The sequence below is a fragment of the Clinocottus analis genome, unplaced genomic scaffold, assembly GCF_023055335.1.
Source record: "Clinocottus analis isolate CAN_PGR_092001 unplaced genomic scaffold, fCliAna1.0.p SCAF_4, whole genome shotgun sequence".
Taxonomy (NCBI): Eukaryota; Metazoa; Chordata; class Actinopteri; order Perciformes; family Cottidae; genus Clinocottus; species Clinocottus analis.
In genome coordinates, this window is record NW_027176153.1 from 11,902,925 (window position 1) to 11,919,576 (window position 16,652).

The 16,652-nt window shown below is 40.6% G+C and overlaps 1 protein-coding gene across 1 annotated transcript in view; it reads left to right on the forward strand.

The window, feature by feature from the left end:
• The window catches only part of celsr3 (cadherin, EGF LAG seven-pass G-type receptor 3), a 94,040-nt gene that overhangs the window by 11,570 nt on the left and 65,818 nt on the right, over positions 1-16,652 (forward strand). Inside the window, exons 2-3 of the mRNA XM_068597201.1 lie at positions 11,714-12,057; positions 14,601-14,889. Coding sequence (XP_068453302.1) covers positions 11,714-12,057; positions 14,601-14,889 — 633 coding nt within the window. The remainder of the gene's footprint in view (positions 1-11,713; positions 12,058-14,600; positions 14,890-16,652) is intronic.

Sequence of the window (16,652 nt, forward strand, 5' to 3'; positions counted from 1 at the left end):
TCACCACCACAACAACGTGGTTTCGACATAATAGCTCGTTGAAATGCGGCATCGGTTTTTACCACCTGCGTCAACTATTGCTCCATATTGATTTGACTTGTCAGAGGTTGGAGAGCTCGCCTCAGCTTTGAAGAGAGACAGATAACTTCAATCTGTTTAGCCAGTGGTGATGATACAAATTAATTAATACATTTTACAGGCCAGTAGACAATGCTCATCACACTGCAGGCTGTATATTGTATGCTGTATTGCATGTATACTTTATAAGGTTACAACATAACTACCTAATTTTTCTATCATGGTATTTCATCTCTATAATGTTTCTGCAGCTACTAGCATCTGATAATTTATATACCTTACCAAAACTGAAAAACTGAGATTACCATTATGTGTAAGATTTTGAACTTCTCTATGGCTTTGTTTTTCTTCTTCTTTATACTTTTCACATGTATAACTAAGTGTTACCCTATGAATGCCTTTCTTGAATGTCTGTTTTGCCTCTTGCTCATCTCTCTACATTTTCTTTCTGCCTTGGAGTCAGGCGTTCTGTAACAGAAGGCGATGTGAGGGCGAATGAGGAGGGATGCTATCCTCCTTCTTAGCAAAATGATCAAAATGCAATCTCACTTGTTCACCCGCCGATCCCTCCTCTCGGTCCCCCTGACAGCAGCAAGAGTGCAGAGGCAGAGGGTTGGATGAGTTGAGTATGTTCGTGTAGTCTGCCTGACTCATTAATCCTTTATCTGACTGAGCTTGCTGCAAGTTATAATCTTTGGTCATGACCACGGCTCTGAAATATCAGAGCCTACCTGTGCTGTGTATTGATAAATTCATTGCGCTGTCCGTGGTACTGAAGAAGCAGACAGATTTGTGCTTACAACTTTTTCGTCTTCCAACAGGGTTTTCTAGCATAATCCGAACTTCACTACTTCCTCGAAGGGCATTACATTATTTAAATCTATACGCTGGTGTGCGTCGCTACACCATACATATAGTCTTTAAACTTACAAGATATTTATGGAGGATGAAGAGAAACTGCATCAAAGAGTATCATGTGAACACACAGCACTTAGTACAGCTTTACTTAGCCACCACGATGACCTATACAGTAGACACTGGCCAACCACAATGTAATGAAACTTTTATCCGGCCATTAGAATCCATTAGACGTACACTCTACATCTTCGGCCGGTCAGGGTCACAATGCATCTACCGTCCATCAGGAGCTAAATGGTTTTGAATCGAGCAGAGAAGCTTTCGGACTTCAGCATGGTTCAACACAGAGAGCTAGACGGCGGGTTTATTTATCAGGTAGTTAGTGTCCTGAAAGCATTACACCGACGCTGTGAGCCAACCTGTGACCTGCACAGGTGTTAACCAGTATTGGTCCTCTCTGGCATGTTTTAAAGGTATCTGTGTTGCAATAGCAGATATTGAGCCACAATGAGTTTGTCTGAGGTTCTAATGTTGTATATTGTGTCACAAGACCGAGTGTCTGTTCAAAGTTTTCTGAGCAAGGACATTAGTCAAATTTTTCTGCCAAGGATTTTAGCTCACTGAAGGTCAGAGATGTTAGATGGGTTGGAGGGACATGTCTGTCTAATACTGTAACGCCGTCACATAGTTAAGTGCTTGACAAGTCAAAGCTTGTGTTGAAAGGAAAGTGGTCCGTCCCCACAGCTTAAGTACATGGCTTCTGTTATTTCATGCAAATGGATAAGGCAATTATCTTTTTTTCTGGGACTTATAGAGAGGAATCAGAGTGACAGTTTCTGAAGTTCTGTTGGATTCACACTCAGGTCTCTTTTTACTGCAAATGCCAAGCTACTCTGCATTCACACAGCTGAGCACATCCCCGCCTGTAGAAATACAGTCCTTTTGACATGTCTCTTCTCAAGGAGGTGTGGTTTGAGTGGCAGGATGACTGCTGGGAAATAGTGATAACTTAGGCAGCATTATGCACAGGGGAATGCCATGACGGGGAAAATTCAGACATGGTGGGATCCCATGAGTGGATATGTTCAGAAAGTTGAGAGCGTAACAAATGCGTATTCCCTGCTTCGAGATTTGTAGTTGGACAGCGAAGCCAATGTTCCTGTAACCTGCTTCTCACAACGTCTTTTTTTGGCGGTGGTGGTCATCAACATTCTTTCTCAGTTGACATGAAAAGTGTTAAATAATACTACCACATTATACAAATAATGAATCGTGAAAAAGCTTAAGTTACAGTATTTTTGAGGCAATGTACTGCTGTAGATAAACCCTCTGTGAGGGTAAATCAATACCTTAAACCATCTTCATTAGGTTTGATAGAGGGTTTTTATGTTCTTCCTTTCCAGGAACAGACCCATGCATTTCCGTTTAATCTTCAAAGACACTCTCTAACTTATGGCTCTCTAGTTCCCCAGGAAGCACAACACAGAGTTCACAAACTGCTCTTCTGTATCCTGAGGAGGAAGTCATAAAACTTGCGATACATATCACTTAGTTGTGTTACCCAAGCTGAATATGGTATCTGCTTTGACGCTAATGCAATAAACTCAGTTGTAGGTTTAAATAGTCCAACTCTTGGCAGCAGAAGGTTACAGAGTTTCATGACAATTTACCTCTTTATCATCAGCTGCAATAGTTCCTTCAATGAATGTTTGTGATATAAGTGGTGAATAATTAAATGTCACACATTCTAGAAAGTGAATGCATTTTCCTCCCGACTGTCTTCCTTTGCTACGCTCCAGGACCTTGCTGATTGTCTTTGTACTTTGGCCGTGTCTTTAATTAGGAAAGCGGACTTTTATCCATTGCATTCTGTTTCCCATTTGAGGTCCGAAACACACATTGCTGGACAACAGGACAATATTCACAGTTAATTTAATTATCAAAACAGCTTTTGACTTGAAGACATTTTCATCAAGACTCAGACTCACTAAGCAAAACAAATGTTTTCATGCCACAGTTATGAGAATTGCTTCACAGTAATCTATAAAACACACATTACAACATCAAGTACATCATGTACAAACAACATTTATTAACCAATCACCAGGTCTCCTAACCTTTCAGACACCAAAGAGCCAGATGCAGAATGGCAAATATAAGTGTTCATAAATAGCAGTTTCAGTGATTTGTTTGTGGCGGACTGAAGCTAAATGACAATGGGCTCCGTCCAACTCGGCCACCAGGGAGGACTGAGACGCACAACGTATGACGCAAGGAAAGATCATCGACAGACTGGAACTTCCCTGCTCTGTTTAGTGCTGTGTTATCAATAAATCACTACCGCATTAGCTTTACAACATTAACATGATTACTGTAAACAAACGGGATCACCAGAGAGAGAGAGTAAGAGAGTGAGAGAGAGAGAGAGAGAGAGAGAGAGAGAGAGAGAGAGAGAGAGAGAGAGAGAGAGAGAGAGAGAGAGAGAGAGAGAGAGAGAGAGAGAGAGAGAGGCTGTTCAGGCCAATCAAGGTTTATTTGACATGTGGCTATCAGCTTTGATAAGGTGGTGCATCATAATCCCCATTACCACGTTCTCTTTTAATGATAGTCCCACTGCTCTTTTCAACTAGTTAAGTGCTGCTGCTGATGTTCGGTCTCTCCTGAGGTCAGCTCGGGTCGACCACATTTAGGGCCCCGTAGTGTCCTCAGGCCTTTTTTAATCCGATCTGACTGACCTTTTGAATCTTCCAGATCGGCTCTCTTTTCTTTGTCTTCTTTTGAATTGAGCTCAAACATCCTCTAATGTGGAAACAACGATTTACTTTTACTTTACTGCTGCACTATTGTGCTGCCCCACAAGAGAAATTATGCGGACAATTTAGATTTTTAAAATGTTTTCATGGGCCCTCGCAGCAATAGGAGCGATGCAAACTTCTACACAGCCGTCATCAGGTGCTGCAGTGTGAATGATTTACAAGAGCGAATGGTTAGCCCACATTGTAATGCCCCAAAATACCAAATTGTTTAACTGGAAAAACAACGGCCGCAGAAAAGGTTTATTTATGAAAAATAAGTGAAAGTGTGGCTCTCTTTTATCCCTCACAAACATAATGTCTCTTGGTTGTACATTTGAGAGAAAATGCTCAGAGCAGCAGCAGCAGCACAAACAAAGACAGATGCAAGATGGAGGACGATAGCTGCTGCTGCACACAGCTGCAAACAGATGTCACGTCGGCACGTCAGAGAGGTCAGAGTGTGGATTTGGGTTATTTATCCGTACAATAGACGTGACGGTGTGTTGAAATGTGATACGAGTCTTTGCATGAGAGTACGCTTTTTGTGTTCAGTGTGTATGGGAGTTATCTGGTTTAACGTAAAGGATTAGTGCTTCTGTAAAAGAGTGGTTTAAACCATTATGTTGCTGTGTGTGTGTGTGTGTGTGTGTGTGTGTGTGTGTGTGTGTGTGTGTGTGTGTGTGTGTGAGCTTTTTACTCTGTTCTCATTTTGCACTGAGTATAATGAGTGCCCAGACCTCAGGGGTAGAAAGGCTTTAAAAGACAAACTAAGCACAGAAATCAGCTTGGCCTGGGTTGTTTGTGTGTGTGTGTGTGTGTGTGTGTGTGTGTGTGTGTGTGTGTGTGTGTGTGTGCGTGTGTGTGTGTGTGTGTGTGCTTTGCAATTATGCATACATATCATTGTTAACGCTTGAGTTATTTTAATGACCTGCCTTTTTCTGCAGCTATCCATTTATTCACTTATTTGCACTTATTTGTCTGAAGTGTCATTTTGGCAGTTCACCCTGTCACTTTCACTCCGGGAGTTGGAGTTTGTGTGTTTAAAAAGCGTCTGTTCAGGTGGCCACTGTACCTGTTTGTTTTCCTCACCTGCAGGCAACTTACACTGCTGAAAATGTAAAACTCATTACACTTTTTGTTGCTCATGGATTTGGAAATCCAACCTGCTCATGTATCTTATAAGGGCTTTTAGAGCACGACGAACACAGAGGAGAAGCAAGAAAAACGCCAAACAAAAGGGTGTGACAACACAGTGTGAAATAGGATTTAAAACCATGTGATTGTGGAAGCACGGAGTGTGAACTAACGGGTTGAAGGCACCATGACGGTCTTTAGTGTGTTTCAGAGGAGCAACATACAGCTTTTGTACAATCTAAATCCAATTTTACTGTTTTGGGTTTTTGCATGCTCTTTGAAATATATCTCCCCTTTGGGCTTTAAAAAGCACATACAGTTTAAGTCAGGCTCTTAACCAAAGTCAAGGCCATGTGTACATCTCTGAAATGTTTCGGGATTTGAACCTCTGACCCAGAAGTGTACAAAAAGCCACAATGAATAATAAAAGCAAACACATGTCCAATGATCCTCATTCAAAATATATTATAAATTGACAAGAATCCCTGTAAAGATATGAACTGTGATTAATGCCACACTTGCTCAGTAGATATTCAAGCTTTTCCTCCCACAGTAACAGTGGAAGGAATTTGAACACGAGAGACATTTGAATGCTGTAACTAAATGGATTAAAGGGCATGTTACTTTTACTTTGACATCGAGCTGCACATCCTCTGAGGCCTCGGGTCCAATGTCTGGTGACAGACTCTCGGATAGTTTTTCTATGCCCAAATCTGTAACATTATATATATGTTATTACTGATACAATAAACCATCTTGAAACTCCAAATTTGGTGTTAACGCTATGATAGGTAATGCAAATAACTAAAATGCTCTGAAAATAAAATGTGTTGCTATTACAGGAATATAAGAAGCCCGTCCAATCATTTCAGCCGCCCCAGCGTTAAGTGTGTCCTCTTTCCATACTTAATGTCAGCCAAAAGGCTACGGTAATGGTGATAGTCTACTGCTACTTTATCATTGCGTACCAACGGAACATATATATATATTACAATAACATATATAACAATAAGCACACCAATCTGAAACTATGCAAGGCCACTGCCAATCAAACTTCACAAAGGGAAAACTCAATGCTTTTCAAAGATTCAACCACCACCTGAGCAGTATCTCCAAACCTTTGCTCACTTTGCTCTGTGACTTTCTTCCTTAGGGAAGTGCCAGGGCTCTGCCTCGTGTCCTCCCCTGTATTGCAGCTTTTAAAATGTTTCTGGGGCGGTTTTCAGCTCCAGCTGTGGGCTTGCTGTACACTACTTTGCAGACTATTTCTGTCTCGATTTCCAGGAAGCAAGCTCAGGATGCTCTGACATTCAAGAAGCTTTGAGTGTGCTATTAGTCAAGCTACCTGGCACAGGGAGATAGCACTGAACTCCTTCAACCCTTTGAAACGCTGGGGACCGTGTACCCACAAAGCATCTTAGAGCCGGAGCACTGATCTGAGGCCAGCCTCTCGCTCAGGGCATACTGATGTTCACGCAGCTGTGGGACCTTGCCGATGATTCCAGATCAGTGTGGTTATTCTTAGAGGCTTTATGCACGCCAGCTTCGAGCTCTGCTCCATCTTTGAAGTGCGGACACACGAAGAGGGGGAAATGTTGGCTCGAGGCCCGCAGGATCCGTGAAAGCTCCTCTCCAAATTGTTATTTACGAAACGCTTTGTTTTCCCGTGGTGCTAAAGATGCCAAAATAACCTTCCATTTGTGGTGTTTGGAGTTTGGAGGTTATTAATGTTTTATTGTTTCCATGCACGCTAAAGCAAAGTGCTATGGAGAAAGGGCAATGAATTAGTTATGACTTCCTGGCTTATTGGGAAGTTACGGACAAGATCACCGTTACTCACCTCTGGGATTCAAAAAGTAATTCACAAACGCTCCAACGTCTTTATAGTCCACTGAGATACACCTGATATATGTTGTTTTACTTCTTGATGGGAAGGCTTTGTTTCCAAAATGATGCCTCAGACCTTTTATAGGTGTGATATATTGTCTGACACAAGAGATTGACACCTGAGAATCCAATAAGCTTTGGTAGGGATTTTAAAGATAGGCGGTGACCTCAGTCCTTGTGCTCTGGACTCGCTTTCTTTATTGAGTGTCAGTATTGGACCTCAGCTTAACCCTATTTCTAAAATGTTTAGTATTTTCAGATCAATATTTGATCATCATTTGACTACTCTGAAGTGTAGGATGAGGGGATATGTGTATTCATTCATTCGATAATATTTTCTTCAACTGAGTTATTTTCTATAAAATACAGGGATGCATTACTGATCGGTATTTATTTGCCCTTTTTGTTAAAAATGATTGTTTTTAGTTAAAGACGGGAATCTAATACAAAAACTAAAGGTTAAATCGAAAAATTATATTTTGCATGTGTCCAGCCAAGGCACAATTACTTTGTTGAAGTGCTTTGAAGTCAAACTTGAGGTGAAATAGGGAATCCCTGCATACAGTTTCCAACAAAGATGCTCTTTTTAACACAGCAGGAAACATTTTAATTAGACTTCATGTTAAACCGGATTTTCCCTGAGACTCTAATTCTGCAACACCAATCCTCTGTTGGCTAACTTATAATAAAAAAAGTAAAAAACGACTGTGCAGAAATTTGGCGGGAAAGGGCATTATATATTTTTACAGACCTATTGGTCATGGCTTTCGTGTTTTCTGCACTGCTGTAATTAGCATGTAAGGGCACGTGCTCGTGTTAAAAGTGTAGCTGTTCTCACAGAAGGAGCCGGGTGAGTCAGTGACCTGCTGACAGGAAGTGGACCTTTGTTGGTGGTTCTAATTGCTAAAATGGCTTTTTTTTTAGCTTTAATATGTTTTCTTCTTCTTTTCTATTTCAAACCTCCAATTAGCCTCATGTGGAGGGATGAGTGAAAAGCTCCGTGCTGATGCAGGTTGGCCAAATTAGCTGGACAGTAGACGCGAAGGTAAACCAAATAAAAATAATTTTTTTACGTGTGTGTGCTGGATTTACTGAAAGGATTGAATGGCTGCTTGGGGCGAGAATACCCCTGAAGGCTGATAAAATCTCAGTGAACGTATAAACTGTCAGGCCCTGATACTTCTACCATTTTTCCTTTTAGCCTGTTAAATGCTTTGCGGAGTTGTTCTATATTCCTGTTTGAAATGTCACTGTTGGGTCACCAGAAGGGATTCCTGAGAGGCTGTGACTCGAGAGGAAATTGTCGTGTTTTTGTCTCATCAAAAAAGCACACAGCCTGCAGGAAGCCAACACAACAATTGCACACAAAACAGTGTCAACAAAACAATAAAGAACCTCGGTGCAGATGGATTGGTTGGAGGCAAATTGGAGCAAAGCAACACCATCTTCCCACAATTTGAGCTTGTCAGACTGTGTTGGTGTAGTTGAGCGGTTTATCAGAAATAAAACATTTCAGGGCACAAATTCAGTGTGTACTTGCCAATGTGAAAACATAATGTGGTATTGGTCTTCTCATCCAAGTCTTGACAAGAAAGCAAATAAGTGTACGTCCTAAAATGTCTTTACTATTCCTTTAATGTTTGTCAGATTTGGGTTTATAGGGAAAGTGAGTAGTGGCCAGGGTGTCAATGGTGGATGTATTCCCTTATATCATCAGGGAATACATGGATGTGCACTTTTAAATGGATGTGGGTGTGTGTGCGTGCGTGTGTGTGTGTGTGTGTGAGAGAGAGAGAGAGAGAGAGGTTCCTACTACAGCGGATTATGGGGTCTTTTCATAGATCTCTGTCTCATTACAATGACAATGGGAGATCAGCGTCAATTACTGCTGCGTCTTTGCATCGTGATCCAGAGAGCTGACAATAAAGCTGGCTTTTAGCCCCAGAAGAAGAGGTGACATATTATTACGCCACCTAATGCGGTGTTATTTCTTTCTATCTATCCATCTATTTATCTTTCTATTTATCTATCTATCTTTTTTATCCATCAATTTTTTCCATCCATTTCTATAAATTTTTTTCCAATATGTTCCTTGATCAGTTTTCAGTGGGAGTCTTCCTCTGTCCCTCCATGATGTCACTCCTCCCTCTGTCTATTCATTTATTGCGATGGATTTTAGTGTGTGTGTGTGTGTGTGTGTGTGTGTGTGTGTGTGAGTGTGTGTGTGTGTGTGTGTGTGTGCGCGCGTGCGTGAGTGTGTGTTAGAGGTCAGTAGGGAGTGAGTCTCCTCATAATCCGGTAATCAAACCAGCTGCCGCTCGACCCAACCCCCATCCCCTCCACCACTCGCTATATCTTCTGTCTCTCCATCTCTTCCTGTATTTATTCAGTTTTTCTTGCTGTTTTTCATTTATATTTCTGTGGACATCTTGCTCTTTTTCCGGATTGTTTTTTTGATTGTGTCCATCCTTCTCTAAAATTACTTATTCTTATTTTTTTTTTTTTTAAATCTTTTTGCTTTTCATTAACAATTCTTACCATTTAATCGATTCAACAACCTTTCAAATTATGTTTTACAATATTGGCAAAGTTAAAGAAGCGAACATCGATAATCATTCAATTATTTACAGAAATTGTAAATCATTATTGATTGTGAGTTACCATAAGTGCCCAAGCTCTTTTTTCATCGCAAGTTCAAGACCCTTGTTTCCTTTCTCATTTCTCTTCCCTTGTCCTCCTCCATCATCTCCTTTGCTTCTTCCAGTTTTTAATAAACCTATTTTACCCTCTGTCGCCTCTGTGTGTCAACATCCTCCTTCTCTCTCTGTCAACCCTCTAGGTTGCTCCATTTCTGCTTTGCTCTTTGCTTTCTTTCCTTTCGTCTTTTCACCACTTGCCATGTCCTTTTTGCAACGAGTCCCCTCAGGTTTTATTTTCTTACCCGTTCATTCTCTTGGTCTTATCGTTCGCCCTGTTTTACCTCTGCGGCTCTACAGAAAATTGCCTCCATGTGGTCATGTGCATTTGTATTCTTTTGCTGCCTATTAGTCGGCTTGTCGCAGCAAATTGCTTTACGGTACACAATTCAGCACAGCGCTGGATTGTGTTTGTATGCAGGGTAGATGAAATGTGCCTGGTGTCAGTTGTTGAAACAGGTATTGCTGTGAAGGTGGTGACCTGCTGTGATTCGTATGAGCTCATTGCTTAGTAGTGACGGGTTTCAGAGGAAAGGAGCGCTGTGTTGAATTTGTAACCAAAGCTGGATGTGAGGAGACAGGGAACTGATGTTTCCTACAGCAGAGCACTCTGGGACACCTCACCAGGAAGTGTATAAGTCAGAGGATCTGTTTTCTCTCTCATCCTGGAACATTTAATTATCTTTGCTGACAACTGTAAGGTGGATCTAGAAAATGACCAAGCCGTCATTCACCAAAAATTACCTATCATGACCATCCACTGGATAAATTGTTGATGACTAAATGAAAAAAAATAATACTGATGTCTTTTTGTAAGGGTCTGGGTATATGGCTAACGTAAGTTACATTTTACAGTCAGTGGAAGAGAAGTCTCGCGAATAATTGTTTTCCAGATTTAGGTCGCGATTACGTACAAGACGGTCCTGTGAACTGATTGCCTGTTAGCCGTGTAAGCCAACTGTTGCATACAGGCATGACAACACGACAGATTGTAGAGTAGTTTAATAAAAAAAAATCTAATTAACTGGAAACTTCATTTACAGCGGATACATTCGAACATCATTTCTGTGAAGAACGCAGTCTGGCCAGAAAAAACGTATTTTCCCATCACATAATTTAAACTGGCAGTTTTGATTATCTGTGAACTTCTTTTCTTTTTCTATCATATTGTATCTGAATTATGAAAGATACAATATGATAGATCTTTGACAACCAGGATGATATGTACAGGTAACTTATTCCAATCAGAGGGAGCCTGAAACATTAAAGCTTTTTCTCCAATTTATTTACATACAAAGGCGACAATTAAGAGAATCTGATCAAAGCAACTTTTTGAACAGTTTGACATATAAGTATCAAACAATTGTTTTCGACATGAATAAAACTTAAAGTCAATATAATTAAAAAATAAACTGATACCAGTGATGTTAATGTCCTCTAAAACATATTTTTGTTCATTTATTTTTAATTAATAATTTTAAATTTTCCCAATGACACGTTAACGTTGGGTGATGATCACAGTCAGTAAGCCAGTTTAGCATCACCACCCAGGTCAAGATCAAAGAACAGGTTGTTATACCACAACAGCTCAGACTCACAGTCATGTAGCACATGCAGACACATGCAGGAATACTTTGGAGTCAGTTTATTATTCATATATTCTCTCATGAGAGTATATGGGGGCACCTAGCTCATTAGCATAGTCTTTAAGAGTTGAAGCTCCACTCTTTATCCATGTTGAGTCCCATTCACCTTAAAATGTCAAGTTCACAAAGCTTGAAGTTTCGAAAATTGTTCTGAATCTATTCATCTCTTGTTTTTGTGTGTGTGGATGTGAATGTGCTCGTACAATGCATCATATAACGTATTAAACAGTCATGTGGTCTAAGCTGGATATCTACTGATATTGTTGTGACCTTCTCACCTTTTTCTATTCCCCTTTGTCATCCTTCCTCTCTGGCTCTTTGTCATTTATCGCTGTCTCTTTAACTCCGTCTCTCCGCTCTTTGCTGTTTATCCCTGTCGCCCCCAACCCGTCTCCCTCGTGCCTTCCTCTTCATCTATCTCCCTCTTCTTACTCCTCCACCTGTTCACACCGATACATCACTCTGTCTTCCAACCCTCTCCGTCTTTATCTTTCTTTATGTCCCGCTCCTTTACCTCATAACCCTTTTGTCCATCCTCTATACACCTCATGAATAAGGACATTCATTCACCTAACCTATTTCCCCCCCCCCCCCCTCTGCTCTCTTCTTATCTCTTCAGACGGCGTCCACAGCATTTCAGCCCAGTGCATTCTCCGCGTCCTCATCATCACCGAGGACATGCTGGGCAGCAGCGTCACCGTCCGCCTCCAGAACATGTCGCAGGAGCACTTCCTGTCGCCGCTGCTGGGTAACTTCCTGGAGGGCGTGTCAGCGGTGCTGTCGGTGCCCGTCGAGGATGTTTTCATCTTCAACATCCAGCCGGACCTGGATGCGGCGCCAGGAGGGATCCTGAACGTCAGCTTCTCTGCTGCGTTGCCCGGTGGACTCTTCTTTCCTTCTGAGACGCTGGAGGAACAGCTGTACCTGAACAGGCCGAGGCTGACGTCACTTACACAGATGGAGGTCAATACCCATTTATAAATACAAACATAACAATCTGAATGGTTTAATGTGTGTGTGTGTGTGTGTGTGTGTGTGTGTGTCTATATATATATATATATATATATATATATATATATATATATATATATATATATACTATATAGGCACCTGACCAAAAATACTTTTCAAAAGAACATTATATGTAAAAAAAAATAAGTCAGTCGTATGCAGTATGCAGCAGCTTGAACTCAGGGTTACCTGTAGTAAGACATACGAAGCAAAAGTGGTAAGACACAATGTGCCAAACAGATGCATCTCGAGAGACTTCAGCATATTGCATGTGAACTGATAATAATAGCATACAGATGCCACGCCAGCGCAGACATATGGTTTCATCCAGCAATATGCTGACATGTCCACAAAATGCTTTCATGCATGAAATCACACACACCTGGACACACATGCACATCAGTTACATATAAGCACACACACCCTCAGAGCATCGCTGTTTATGCATGAGAGAGATGTTTTGACAGAAATAAGAACAAGTGAAACACAAAGAAGTATAGATTTATGACGGGAAAAGAGAGATAGTTTCAGCTTAAACGTATACAACCTTCTCTCAACAGGCACAGTCACACAAACACACATGAATATGTATCAACTGAATCTACACTATATCCCCTCACTCTCTAAGAAGTCACAATCTTGCGAGTTTATCTGGTCCAGTGACCGCAAAAGCAAACAGTAGCTGTTCCTCTGCAAAGGGTAAATGCTACTACAAAGCAGAATCAGGGCAAATTCCATGCATGTGTAAACACACATTGTAAATAAAGCTCATTCTGATCTGAAATTAATAGATACATACGGGGGAAAAACATGAAATAAAAGAAGTTTTCGACCCGAGAACATGTGGCAAGAAAAAGGGAAGTGTAATCTACCAAGAGAGACTCTATATACACCAACAAATAATTATATTAGTATTATATATTATATTAAATTATATATATATATATATATATATATATATATATATATATATATATATATATATATATATATATATATATGTTATATATAGTTGTGTGATTTGAAAGCTTTGATTTTTAAAGAATATAGTACAGTATTGGTTGTGCTCTACTTTGTAGCCTGAGAGGCACAACCCAGGGCATAAAACAAAAAGATGAACCTATCAATATTTTAATCAAGAAGCTTCCTACATGAAAACAATAGCGGCTTGACAGAGGATGATTTCCAGAGAGATTTTAATAAGTAAATAGGCTACGAATGAATTAAGGATAAACCCCCTGAGGGTTATGACTGGCCGTTTGGCAGCAAGGTAACTGTAATATTTTAGCATTTAGATGATGACACCGAGCTAACCTAGCTAGCGTACCTGAGGTGCTACTGTGACACCGCTAGAGTGCTAACATTAGCATGACAACATTCTCGCTAAGTTAAGCTAACGCTGGTTGGTGACTTTTGTTTCATAAACAGTTACAGAGAGCTGGGGTGTCGTATTGTTTCTGCTCTACTCGGTTTTCTTCGGTATCGCCAGTCTCTCGGAGTTTCTCTTTAAAAAAGTGAAACATTTATAAAATTTCATGTTATAACCTAGCTAACAGCTAGCTTTACTGTTAGGTGACTAACGTTACATGCGTGTCACATTTGAACAACTCCTCAATGTAACACATAAAGACTATCGGTTTCATTTGTTAACATTTTCCTCATACAACTGGACTGGTATAATCAATAACCTGAATTAAGGTTCAGGGCCACTGCATTGGTGAGTTGGCTTTCTTTCTGGCCACCTAGTAGCCTACATTGATTCATGTTGCCTCGTGTGCAACTTCAAGGTACTTGTACCTCCCTCGAGGGTTTCAATGTGAGGCTATTTTACACTTATACTTACCTCCATTTAAGAGGAAATCATTGCATACTACATTCTTTTTTTTCAGCTAAAGTTCGTGATTACTTTTCAAATTTTACTTCCAAAGGATTCGGAAATAAAAATATAAGTGTCGTTATTGATTGAAAGCTATAGATATATAAAGTTAACGTAGTTTAAACAACAGCGTTTCACAGCTGCCTGATATAACAGTGTATTGATGCATCATTATCAATAATCTAACATTTATATTTATGATAATTTATCACCCAAGGGCCACTTTTACTTGGATACTTGAAGTACATTAAGGTGATGATACTTATGGACTTTAAATTAGGTAGTTTTTCGATTGAGGGAATTTCACTATGGAATATATTTACATCATTGAATTAGTTCTTGATTTTTAAAAAATATTTCCACCACTGTTTGAATGCCTTACTGGAACACCTACATTGAAAAGAGGCAACATTCGTGCTAGTAGTTGCAAATGTTCAGGCTCGGCAGAAAGAAAGATGAAAAGAAAATACGGTCAGCAGTGAAACCCAGTGTAACAGAGCTAATCTGAATTGGGACACCATCTGTAACATGTACAACAGCAAACTACTTTTCACGTGTCAACACAGCAATAACATTCTTCACAACAACTTCCACCACCTTTCCTCTCCCATCACTTCAGGTTCTCCCGTTCGACGACAACGTGTGTCTGCGTGAGCCGTGCCAGAACTACATGAAGTGCATCTCAGTGCTGCGCTTCAACAGCTCCGCTCCCTTCATCTCGTCTCCGTCCATCTTGTTCCGGCCCATCCACCCCATCGCAGGCCTGCGCTGCCGCTGCCCAGTTGGCTTCACGGGGGATTACTGCGAGACGGAGATCAACCTGTGTTATTCCAACCCCTGCCTGAACGGAGGGGTGTGCGCCCGCAGAGAGGGAGGGTACACCTGTATCTGCCGTGAAGACTACACTGGTAAGTGCTGTGTGCTGTCAGTGATGAGGGAGTGTGCTTGTCTTGCTGTGGCAAAGGTGAGGTTATGGGAAAAAAAAATCATTTAGCTGATTGCATTGGTTCTTTCTGAGTATGTGTGTTTTTGAGTTTATAAGATACACAAGTAAGAGTTGAAATGTGTTTGTATGTGGGTTTATTTAAAGCAAGTGGAGAATAAACCCAACTTTTTTCCAAATTTTTTTTTCAAAAGACTTAATTTAATTAATGCTGATGCCCTAAAGTAGATAGACATCTAACATGAAATGTCTTTGATCGTAATCACTCTATTTAGCCGACTTGATGTTGTTGTCTTGATGTTGTTATTGATTTAACCACTTTAGCATGTGAGACCTACTTATAAGCATAAATAATACTATCATGAATTGTAAGACAAATTCATATGATATTTGTTTTATTTAAAATGATCTGATGCACTGTACCAGATTATAGCTTTACTTCAGGTTGATTCAGGTTGAAATAATAAGTGCACAATAACAACGGTGCAAGTAAAACAAGAATATAAAGTTAGACAAGAAATATACACAAGTCGCAATATGAAACTTCACACAGTAGCACATCCCAAATGTATGTTTGTCAGATAAAAGCAAGTCATAAAGTAAGATATCATTCAAGGTCAGTGAGAACAGAGCCGAGTCGTTTTCAACAGACTTTTTAGGTTGTTTTTTGAAAGTGCTGATTGAGCTGCAGCGTCTCGCATCATCAGGCGATGTGCTGCTGATTTGTGGCTTTTTCAGAAATTGCTGATTGCCAAATACACAACATACAGCAGCTCCTCATGTATTCTATTATGTGGTACCGTTTACAGTGCAATGCTTAAATGTGAAACAAATGTCAATGACTTAAGTGGATAGTATAGAGAGTACTGTGTTTGTTTGTGTGTTTGTTGTGTCTTGGTGGAGTCTTTAACTCCAGACTGGTAAAACTAAAACTGACTGTCTGTGTCTTTGCTCATGTCCCACGTTGGCTTTCGTTTTGATCCACTCTGTTTTAACTCTGTTGTCGTGTTGAGATGAACAACATGAAAACAGGGCCTCTGCCACCTGGGAGAGCCCCCCTCAGCTTTCAACCTGTAACATAGTCTTTTACACACACACACGCACGCACACGCACATGCACACACACACACACACACACACACACACACACACACACACACACACACACACAACCACCATGTCTGCCAACATAAACCCCTCACTCTTTTTTATTGTCGCCAAACCAAATAGTTTCCCTTGTACATTCTCACACACACACACGCATGTATGCACGCACGCACGCACACACACACACACACACACACACACACACACACACACACACACACACACACGGTCACATTTCATTATTTCTTACCTTTCTTAAACTCTAGACTCATTTAGGCTCTAGACTCTCTTTCACTCCCTCTCCGCCTCGCCTTCATACTGCTGCCTTGCCTCAGTTTCAAGCCATTGAGTAGATAGATGCTATGAATGTCAGTGTGTGTGTCGGGGGGATATTTCACATTGGCTTTTATTTCAAATCAAAAGGAGAGCTGAGGGAGTGAAGTAACACTTTTCTTTCATGAGAGAGACAGAGTGTTTTCCAGCGAGATAGAGAAATGAAGAGAGATAGAGGGGAAAGAAGCAAAGGAGAAATGGAGGTAGAAAGGGACAAAGAGCGAGTGGGAGGGCGAGAGAAATACAGAGAATTGAGTATGATGGAAAGAAGGTGAAGTAGAGATGGGA